The 10,683-nt window shown below is 50.8% G+C and overlaps 4 protein-coding genes across 4 annotated transcripts; 2 read left to right on the top strand and 2 right to left on the bottom strand.

Moving 5' to 3' along the window:
• Window positions 1-73: 73 nt before the first annotated feature.
• VFPPC_03434 (actin-interacting protein (Bud6/Aip3)) lies at window positions 74-2,869 on the bottom strand (the record flags this gene model as incomplete). Its single annotated transcript, XM_018282935.1, has 1 exon — window positions 74-2,869. One exon carries the CDS (start codon window positions 2,867-2,869, stop codon window positions 74-76), a length of 2,796 nt encoding a protein of 931 aa, XP_018147610.1.
• A 2,524-nt stretch (window positions 2,870-5,393) lies between these two features.
• VFPPC_03433 (peptidase C12, ubiquitin carboxyl-terminal hydrolase 1) lies at window positions 5,394-6,152 on the top strand (the record flags this gene model as incomplete). Its single annotated transcript, XM_018282934.1, has 1 exon — window positions 5,394-6,152. One exon carries the CDS (start codon window positions 5,394-5,396, stop codon window positions 6,150-6,152), a length of 759 nt encoding a protein of 252 aa, XP_018147609.1.
• Window positions 6,153-6,291: 139 nt separating this feature from the next.
• Window positions 6,292-7,035, bottom strand: VFPPC_03432 (protein kinase-like protein; the record flags this gene model as incomplete). Its single annotated transcript, XM_018282933.1, has 1 exon — window positions 6,292-7,035. One exon carries the CDS (start codon window positions 7,033-7,035, stop codon window positions 6,292-6,294), a length of 744 nt encoding a protein of 247 aa, XP_018147608.1.
• Window positions 7,036-7,833: 798 nt separating this feature from the next.
• Window positions 7,834-9,518, top strand: VFPPC_03431 (MFS myo-inositol transporter; the record flags this gene model as incomplete). Its single annotated transcript, XM_018282932.1, has 3 exons — window positions 7,834-8,008; window positions 8,063-8,850; window positions 8,916-9,518. 3 exons carry the CDS (start codon window positions 7,834-7,836, stop codon window positions 9,516-9,518), a joined length of 1,566 nt encoding a protein of 521 aa, XP_018147607.1.
• Window positions 9,519-10,683: the final 1,165 nt, after the last annotated feature.

Below are 10,683 nucleotides of genomic sequence, written 5' to 3'. Positions count from 1 at the left end.
CACTGTCCAGTTTATGTAAAAACGGGGGTATGATACAATCTCAAAACAAGTAAATCCTCTGATGAATGTACTTTTAAGCAGTCGCCTCTGTTGCTCCCCTAGGAGCTTCCTCGGTCACAGGTGTTGGTGCGGCATCGTGGAATTCCTCACCGTCGGCCGAGTGCTCGCCCTGTTCATCTTGTTGAGACTCTTCTTCCCCAATTGGATTCTCAGGGATGATGCCGTTCTGGCGTTCCCACACCTCCCGGCGGATCCTGTCGTCCTTGGCCTTCCTGGCACGTTCAACCTCTTCAAAGCCGCCGGATTTCTTCAGCTTGCCATCTTGGACATAGTTGGCGATTTCTCGCAACATTGCGTTGCCTCGTCGGCCCTCCAGCTCTTTCTGTCTTAGTTTCTCGGCTCGCTCAATAGCTTCCAATCGGTTCTCGTGATTTGGCTGTAGGGCTCGCACTTCTCCCAGGAGATCCTCTTTCGCAGCGCTTTGATCAAGGCTGTTTCCAAGGTTTGAAAGGCCTTTGGAGAACTGTCTTGCTGTGCTTGCACTGGCTCCAGTGCCATTGTCCTTCATTTGCTCCTTTGTGGCCTGCTCTACCAGAGTAAACGTCTCCGAAGCCTTGTCCAAATCGTCCTTCAGGTCCACCATGAGATCCTCCATAAGGCGTAGCTCGTCCCGGCCTTGGCACACATCCTCGAGCTCCTTCTCCCAAATCTTGGTCCAAATGGGCTTCTCGTTAGCCATGTATTCTTCCATCTTCTTGAGCTCCTTGGTAAGATTTGTGATATCCTTGGCGACCTCTTCCAATTGACGAGGAAGTGGGCGGACTCCGCGATGAACGACGTCCTTGCGCAGATCCTCAATCAAATCTTGCAAATCGTCGACCTTGCCCACAAGACGATCCGAGTCTGAGTTGAGTTGTTTCCGTCCACTGGTTACATACGAGTAGCCGGCATCCCCTTCAATATCAGGAATTGCCGCCTTGGCAGCAGTAGTCTTCACATTTGCAGCCTTTTGCCGGATAGCAGCCATCGAGTTCTGGACATCGGATTGGAATGAAGAATACGTTTGCCGTAAAACGGCCAAGTCGCGGCGCAGGCTTTGCAGCTCTCCCGCTTGGCCAGCATTCAACCTACGGCCTGCGCCAGGCAGCGTTCTCGTACCACCTTCAGCAGGCGGTGCAACTGGCGGAGCAGTTGCCAACCGCGCCAATTCGGTAGCCGTTTCTTGCTGCCTATCAGACACGCGTTGAAGAGTTGTACCTTGGTCGTCGACATTCTGTTTCATAGATTTAACAATCTTGGTTAGGGCCAGTAGCCCGTCGTCGAAGTGCCGCTTAACTTCGTCCAACGGTTCTACGTTGAGAACCAAGACCGTCCGGTCCTTCACGTCTAAGAGGTCTTCCAGCTCATGTCGGACACCGGACACGGGATCTTGAATGTAGATTTCAGGCAAATCAGTGCCGTTTTGCTGAGTGTTCCACGAAAATTTCTCAATGAAGGCCAGCTGCAGTCTACCAATTGACAGCTCGTCTCGTCCTTCGGCAAGGACAATCTTCTTAACCTTTGACTTGTACTGAAGGAACAACGTCAGGTCTTTGGTTGGAGTTGGTGGAGGCGAAACTTGGAAGAACGATTCACCAGGCTTTGACTCTGTGGGATGGGGCAAGGTCGGCGGTTCGTCTGGCTTTGTCTGAGGTGTTGTCTTCTTTACTTCTGGTTCCGAACGAGTGTTTTCGCCCATAAATGACGAAGGATCTTGCAAGGGCCCGTTCAATGTTGCACTAGGTGCGTATTTTTCCTCTGGGCTTGGCACTGCTGGACTATTGCTCAGCTCAGCAGGTCCGTTAGGCTGTTGGGATGACGCAGAATCCTCGGGTACGCCAGGCATTCGAGCTGGGGAGGAATCCAGCGTCGCAGACTTGGACTGGGTCGACAGGGTACGGCTGTGACGTACAGACTCTCGAGATTGTACGGCCCTCAATGACTCTCTCGCTTCTTTTCTGCCTCTGTTCGGAATCGGCGTTGTTTGTGACGGAAGTATGGGCACCCCATTTGCAGCTCCGCCCAAGTGTTTGGAAATCTGATACTGGGAGTATCGCCGAGATGCTCGTCGCTCTAAATCGCCTCCCTTCTGTAGCGCCGCCAATGCGCTTGATTGTGGTTCTGGTGGTGGTGGAGGTGGTGGCGGGAATGCATCGATATTCAATTCCCCGGCGGACGACGATGATGGTATTGTGTTTTCTTCTGACGGGTACGGTGGTAACGAAGGGATATTCTGCATCGTGGTTTGCTGATCTGGCGTATTGGAGGCTCGGGCTTGGTCTCGTTGGTGGTTGTACCGCCGATTCGGCGATGTAGAAGCAGTTGTTTGCATAGAAGGCTCAGCACGTTGTGAGGAATCAGGTCGGTATCCGTTCTCCAAACCCTCGTCTAGTAAATTCGTCAGGCCACTGGTGCCGCTGGCGGTTGTGCTGACGCTAGTTGTTCTCTCAGGCAAGCTGACATCTCGCTCCCTTCCCTGCTTCTGCCGTAGTCGCTGTTGTTTTCGTTTCAAGCCATGGAGCAAGTTGATGATGATATCTCGAATGCGCGGCAGGTACTTCTCTAGACTCTCGGAACTGGCCTCCTGGCTTAGAGTAGCCTCCAAAATGTGTCTTAATAAATCGGGAACATTTCCCAAGTCGGATGTATCGACGTTGATGGCGGTGAATGCTCGACAGGCCATATTGAACTCGTAGCCGAGGCGGACATAGACGTCAGAAACCTGCGTGTCAGTAGCTTGGCCACGGGACCACTGTGTCAACGTCTCCAGTAGTTGCTTGGTAGCAACGAGTAAATGTGTAACGCTTTTTTCGATTTGTGACAGTGGCATGCTTGATGAGCTGCCTCCGGAGCCCTGAAAGTCGGAAATAGCTTCGGTCAGCACGCGGGTGCCTTCACGGTTATGTTCACCACCCTCCAAGTTGGCATGGATTGGGATGAAAGTGGTGACTCTTTTCGAGGAATGGCATGCAAACTCACCTCCCGATTCGCCCGCCTTGATAGACTTCCCTGCCCTGAGCGACTGGAGGCTGTAGATGACCGAGGCTGCACTCCGCCGGTGGCAGGAGAGCTAGGTCGCACACTGGGGGGCGGTCCTGGGTCTGCGCCCGGCGAGCGGCGTTGTAAATAGCCACGCTGCGACGTGCTGGACTGAGATTGCATTTTATCGGGGGTGTTTTTCTCTGTCTGTTCCGTTATATTTGGTCGGGACGGCAGTGCGGTGTTAGAACTCGACGCGAGGTTGGCGGGATGATGCAACGCTTTGATCGAATGGACAGAGACGGCTTGCGGTTGGGCAGCAAAATATTACAAATTAGACGGCGGATGCAAGAGCTATAACAAAGCAACGAATTCTCATGGCCTAACGAGCGATCTGCAAAAGAAGAGCAAGAAGAAATGTCTGCACAGACTGCGCCAGTCGCGGGATGGTGACGTTGGGAGAAGAGGATGCGATACGGAAGTTGATGGATCAAAGACAGAGTCGATTTCGCCTCAGGAGGAGGTCCAGATCGGGGCAAGTGCTATGATTGTGTGTGTTGCACCAAACAAAAGCGGCTCGGTGTGGGACCAGAACAGTCTGGTCTGGTCAATCTGACTGGGCCAGGATTGACCAGCCACGGAGAGCTGTGTGCTGCTTCCTCGGGTCAAGTTGGCTGGGATCAAATGTTGGGGTCCAGCCAGCAATAGAACATTGAAGCCCACACTGCTCTAGTAAACTGCAGGACACTCACTGCGCACTAGGCCAGAACACTGCGTAGCAGTCATCAAGTTCCAGCTGCTTGCCCCAGCACCACCTCTCCCCGTACCTCCAGTCCCTTGCACCAGACTCCATTCATCCACCAGGCCCAGTGGGCTCAGGCCTAGAGGAACCCCTGCAGGAGTCCAACGCACGTGCCAACTCGTAAAACATTGAACTAAACATTGAACGCCTAGCCAACATTTCGGACCCCTCATCCACAAATCTTGTCCGTTCCATCCATCTATCTTGTCGATATGGCAGGCGCCACATCACGCCTCCAGCACGGGAACCAATAGTCTGGTCAAGGGCAAACAGTCACAAAGATGTCGGTCAATACGTCTTATAGGATTCATCCATGGAAAAAAGAACCGTTCGAGCAATGGCAAACCGAAGCAACCGCTGGCCAAATGCTAGTGCTTCAAACGATACCTAAAAGAAGTCCCGCACGTCAACCGTCAATATCTCGGGACATTCATCACCTTGCCTCGAGTCACGTTTTGCAGCTGATTTTGAAGAATGGATGTATTTGTGGCTCATCCATTGCCCACCGCAGGCCCCTTTCAGCTTTTCAGGCCATAGCACAACCCATGCTATAGGACTTGTCGTACGAGACATGGTTCAACATCCTCTTGGCGGGCAGTTTGAGACTCATGCGTACGGTTCATTTGTTATTACAATGTCAGGACATTTGTGTTTGCGCACGACTTTGTTTCCAAGAGACTTCGGCACATCACCAGGCCTAGATTGCACTGCCGCTGCTTCTACACCTTCTGGGTGTAGAAATACATATCTTTTTCCATAATCTATCGGTTTGTTCCAATTTAAATTCGGCAAACATTTGGCGGGCAAAAATTGAGACACATGGAGCACGCACTTTAATGTTTCGATCTACTGCACTTTTGTTTCAAGTTGACGACTCTCGAAACAGGTGGAACGCCAAAACCTAGATAGCACTGCACTAAAACCTTCACTGCATGAGAAGGATTCGACTATCAAAAGTGTTTGAACCACTTGTGCCATTTTGTTCGGCACCGACCGAAATGGTAAATCGTCTTGCTTCTTTGAATGACAGTTTTGTGCATGTAGTACCTCTGTCGCCCATCTACCCTGGAATGCGACGTGAAACGGCTTTCCATGACAGGCATAATGCATTTGCCAACAATGCTTTGCATAATTTCAAACAGTTAATATTCGATTATGACTTTCAAGTTATTGAAAGGAGAGCTAATTTATGGTTGGAACTCGTCAATGCTTGTCTAGACCTCTGGCTTCGTCATCCGACTTAGCCTTTCAAACACCGTAACAATATCGCAAACACATGAATGATAACAACCATCAAGTCTAGCCCACTGTTTAAAAAAAATCATGCGCAAACCATTCGATTGTCTCAACTTTCCTCCACGAGAGTTTAGCCCGTCATGATGGTGGATGACCAGGCAGCAAGACGACGCGCCTACGTCAACTGGTTCTTTCCCTTCCTGGAATGACAAGCAACCCCACTTCACTTACATCACTTCTCTCACTTACATCGACGTCCATCAAGACCTCATTCCCCTGACAAAGACATCAACAAAAACCAATTTATCAATTCGCATCAAAAACCGTAAACATCACAATGCCAACAGAAGGAGTCTGGATCTCGCCCACCGGCCGCAAAGTATTCATCCCCCTCGAAAACAACCCTGATGTATTCACCAACCTAGTCCACGACCTTGGCGTCTCTCCCGACCTAGGTTTCTACGACGTCTACAGCCTCGACGAACCATCCCTCTTGTCCCACATCCCGCGTCCAGTCTACGCCCTCATATTCATAGCCCCCAGTGATATGCAAACCGCTGTGCGCCAGGAAGACAAACTACCCAAATCAGTAATGGACGGAGGCCTGACCTACGATAAGAGCGGCCCCGACGAGCCCGTGAACTGGTGGTTCCAGACGATTGGAAACGCCTGTGGACTGTATGCGTTGGTTCACTCAGTGGCGAATGGAGAAGCGAGACAGTTCGTAGGAAAGGGCTCCGTACTGGACAAGGTGATTGAGAGAGGGATCCCCCTAGAGCCCGAGGAGCGTGCCAAGAGCTTTTATGATGATCAGGAGCTGGAGGAGGCTCATATGCGGGCGGCAATACAGGGCAGTTCGAAGGCTCCGCCGGCGGAGGATCATCCCGGACATCACTTTATTGCGTTTGTGAAGGGCAAGGATGGGCATTTGTGGGAGTTGGAGGGGTCGTCGGATGGTCCTATTGATCGGGGGGAGTTGGCGGATGGGGATGACATGTTGAGTGAGAAGGCTTTGGAGCAAGGGGTGAAGAGGTTTTTGAAGTTTGGTGAGGGCAATCTTAACTTTAGCATAGTTGCTCTGGCGAAGAAGGACTAAAATGGGCTAGGCACATGTATAAGCTCTATTTTCCCTTCAAGTATCCAAACGCCCACGCAGGATCGTGTAGTGATCTCTCGTAGCAAGCTTGTCGTCTACGCTAATGATAACTAGACATGCGAACAAGCTGCATGTGGTGTTATTGTAGAGGGGGCATCACCACTTCCTCACAATTTTCCAAAAGCCATTCCCGACAGCGCTCCAGATCATCAATCTCGTCGTTCAGCGCAACGCTAGGTCCGGCTCGTTTCCAGAATTCAACTTCAAACCACTTCGGCCAGAAACCCGCATACTCCCAGTCAATAATCGCGTTGATTTTGAGGGTTGTAGGGTCAACAATGATATTATGCTGTTCAAGATCGTTGTGGCAAAAGACATAGTCCTCTTGTGGTATATCGGCTCTGGGTTTCCAGCAGCTATTGACCTTCCATTGGCCGGCATGTACGCGAAGAGGAGGGTAAAGCAACTCTTGCCCGGGGACTCCAGGCTTATCCGAGTGCAAGCTTCGCAAGGTTTCAATGTGCTTGAGAAGCTCGACTTTGACTACTTCTTTGTCGGGTTCTGCGAGGTCTCGCATGGAAACACCAGGTACGTACTCCGTCAAATGGTAGAACGCTCCATAATCTTCAAAGGTGCATTGGAGGCGGGGAAGGGGTATATCGGTCTTGCTAGATAGATATTCCAAGGTGGCGGCATCAGTTTTCCATCGCTGTGGGAAAGTCGTCGGAGGTACGTAGAGGTTGCCTCGCGTGGTTGTTTGCCATTCATGCCTGCGGAGGGTTCGCTTCATGCAGGAATTGCCTGTCCTCCAATACATTCTGTCGAAGAGGACGGTGTCGCAGCCGTCCGGCTTGCGGTCATTGAGCTCACGGTTAGAGACCATTGCGACGAGTATAAAAGAATCCGAGAGTATAAAAACTTTAAGAAGCTTTATTCAGCTGAAAGACACTGCTCCAAACCCTGAGCCTCGCCGAGCTTGCTGGGGCAAGGAACCCGGCAACGTCCAGCCCGACGACTGACTGTTACAATTTGTCCACATGCATACGTTTGGAGTAACAGCGATTAATCGTTCTGAAGAGCTTGTCATGTTTGGCTGTAGCGCTACATCCTTGTCTCGAGGAAGCAGCTTTATCACATCGGCCGTCTCCATCTGTGAAGCAGGTGGGCTGTTGCGGCGTGTTCGGCGTCTTTGACAAATAAACGGCGCTCCAGCACTGGACCTAGACAAACCATGAAGCAATTCCGTGATTGGACATTGTGCAGCACGAATGGGTGGGTTGGAGCGAATACAGGATTGACTTGCAATGAAAATGGAACTCTTATGCCAAATTCACCCGCCAGATTTATCATTATTATTATTATTTTTATTTAGTGGCACCGGCGCTATGATGAGTTGCTCCTTCCACATCGTTCTCCGTAGTGCTCGTTTTATTTCTGGTACCTTGCGGCGGGGCAGTCGCACCGCACCCATTCCAGGCACGCACCATGCCGTGGATACCGTGCTGGTGGACCGGGATGGTCGCATGTCACTGGGCCTAGCAAGACAGTTGACGGCTATTGACTGCTCCGTCATCTGACACACTCGCATTTGCGCATTGTGAAGCATCACACTCCTCGGAAAAACGGACTTGCGCGGCTGGGCGAGGTCAATCCTCATGGCTTCAGTCTACCACACGCCAACATGGATAGTTCTCAGGCACCGTTGATGGCGGATCATAGCCAAGGGGACGACCTCGATTATGACAGAACAGACGACGACCGCTGCGAGCGCCCTACCAAGGATGCTCACGCGAGCCCTGGAATTTTCATGGTCATACTGACTATTGCAGCGGGCATAAGTGGTCTTCTTTTTGGATGTAGGTCGAGTGTTTGATCTTGCAATGCTGCCCTATTCTGACCACCTATGATAGATGATACTGGCGTCATATCCGCAACCCTCGTTTCGATCGGAACATCGCTGTCGAATCGCGAACTCACTTCTATGGACAAGTCTATCATTACATCTTCAACGTCGCTATTTGCTCTACTTATTTCTCCCTTCTCGTCCGTGCTAGCGGACCGCCTTGGTCGCAAACGAGTTGTACTATACGCCGACATTCTATTCATCCTCGGAGCCGTCCTACAGGCAATTTCCTCTACTGTCGCTATCATGGTTGTCGGACGTTGCATTATTGGGGCAGGCGTTGGCGCTGCAAGTTTTGTGGTACCGCTATATATTGCAGAGCTGGCTCCAGCGTCGCACCGAGGAAGGCTTGTAACAGCAACAGTCATGTTCATCACGATGGGACAGATGGTTGCCTACGTTATTGGTTGGGCATTCTCAGCGTATGGTTCCGAACAGACCGGGTGGCGTTGGATGGTTGGTCTTGGTGCCGTGCCTGCTGGGATTCAGGCTGTGATTGTGGTCTTCATGCCCGAGACACCACGTTGGCTTGTCAAGGCTGGCAAATCAGCAAAAGCAAAAGCCATCGTCCAGCGAGTCAATGGAGGAGCCGGGGCTACGGAAGAAGCTGGAGCCATCATAAAAGAGATTGAAATCGAGATCCGTGAGGAAGAGAATGTTCGGCGACTACGGGACCAGCAGTCTGCAAGATGGAAGTGGCTTGGAACATGGCGAGACCTCATTAGCGAAGGCAAAAATCGACGAGCCCTAGCCATCGCATGCTTGTTGCAAGGTCTACAGCAATTGTGCGGATTTGTACGTGCGATCCATGCTAGGACCAGGGTTATTCTTGTTGCGATGGATTGCTAACAGTTTAACAGAACTCGCTCATGTACTTTTCGGCTACAATCTTCACCGTAGTAGGGTTCAGTAACCCAACTTTGACCTCGCTTACAGTCGCGGTTACGAACTTTCTGTTCACCTCGGTGGCACTGGGACTTGTTGATCGGATAGGAAGGCGACGGGTTCTGCTATACTCGATCCCGTTTATGATTCTGGGCTTACTTTTTGCGGCGTTTGGCTTCTCGTTTCTGTCTTTTAGCGACACGAACTCTCACTCTCACAAGCATCCAGAAGCAGGGACTCAAGGTGCGGCCTACATTATACTTGTTAGTATAATGCTCTACGTGGCATCGTATGCCCTTGGATTAGGAAACGTGCCCTGGATGCAAAGCGAGCTGTTTCCTTTGTCGGTACGGTCACTGGGGAGTGGCATTGCGACTGCGACAAACTGGAGTGCCAACTTTGTTATCGGATTGACTTTTCTACCGTTGATGGATGCTCTTAGTCCATCATGGACGTTTGTCCTGTACGCGGTAATATGTGGAGTTGGGTATTTCCTAGTATGGCGAATATATCCAGAGACAGCAGGCTTGAGTCTGGAGGAAGCGACGGCGTTACTAGAGCGAGGATGGGGTGTTTGATACAATCTATGATGAATAGACAGCGTGAAGTACAATGCAAGCTGATTAATGATGTAGAATCGACGCCTGAACACTGTCTGGTTCCATGTCCACGTGTCTGCAAGGATATCTGAAATTTCGCATTCGAATGCGAAAGTCCATGGAGAATAGGCCAGAGGGATGGAAATAGCACCTTCGGGGTCAAAAGTTGGGAGCGAGGGTCAAAAAGAATTCTGGAAAACCGCCTGAAATAGGAAAGGCGTCGCTCTCAGCCGGGTTTAGCAGGACCCGAGACCCAGCGCCATCGAATGTCACTTTCTGACCCGACAGTGCAAGCAGTGGGCTCGGGCGGTACGCTCCAGGGGTCCGGCCGCTGCAGAAACACACAATGCTTTATAATAATTACGTCGTTGTGCATGAGGGTCGGAGGGAACGGTAACTTGGAAGAGAAGCCCGGAGATTTTCTGTAGATTTGGCGGGCCATTGTTCTCTGTGTTGTGCTGGCTTAGTGATGTTTCGGTTCGGTGAATTCGGTTTCGTTCTGCGCGTTGTGTGTCCGGGCTTTATGCGTATTTGGGAGTTTAAATCCGGCGATTGGCTGTTGCGCGTTGAGTTTATGTTCAATGTTGGGTATTGGAGGCATTTAGTGTTTTTGTGAGGACATTGAGGCTGCTGGGTACATATGAATTGACATGCCGGTTCAAGGCCAATTTGCCCTAAAAACGTAACGGATGTGACTAAAGCTTTGCTTCATGATAAGGCTACTATTATTCTCAATTGATACCTACCAGAAAGAAAAGCGTCTTTGGTGGAAGGCATTGATGTGCTGTCAAGTCCAGTTTGATTGTACATGCACCCCCACCAAGGCCCTTGTCCAGTGTAGAGGACAGAAATGGCTGACCAAACCGACATGGAGCCCAATATTACTAAGAGTTGCATGCTGCACGTAATTTGAACCCTGCTTGCCATGTTTTTACTGCCAACTGATGTAATTCTGAATTGATGACTGCTTAGACGAGATGAGAGGCTTGCCATTGACTCAATCCAGACGTTTCTGAACCCAACGTTCGGTACCGCAGAGCTGGGAAGTATTGCAACAGTTTCGCTGCAATGTAAAGGCGCACCGCACCGACGCTTGATATTCAAGCAAAGCTCAGACCACAATGCCTCAAATAAAGTCTTGAAG

This window comes from Pochonia chlamydosporia, chromosome 2, assembly GCF_001653235.2.
Source record: "Pochonia chlamydosporia 170 chromosome 2, whole genome shotgun sequence".
Lineage (NCBI taxonomy): Eukaryota > Fungi > Ascomycota > Sordariomycetes > Hypocreales > Clavicipitaceae > Pochonia > Pochonia chlamydosporia.
Note: the sequence above shows the minus strand (reverse complement) of the source record. Positions and strands in the feature narration are given on the sequence as shown.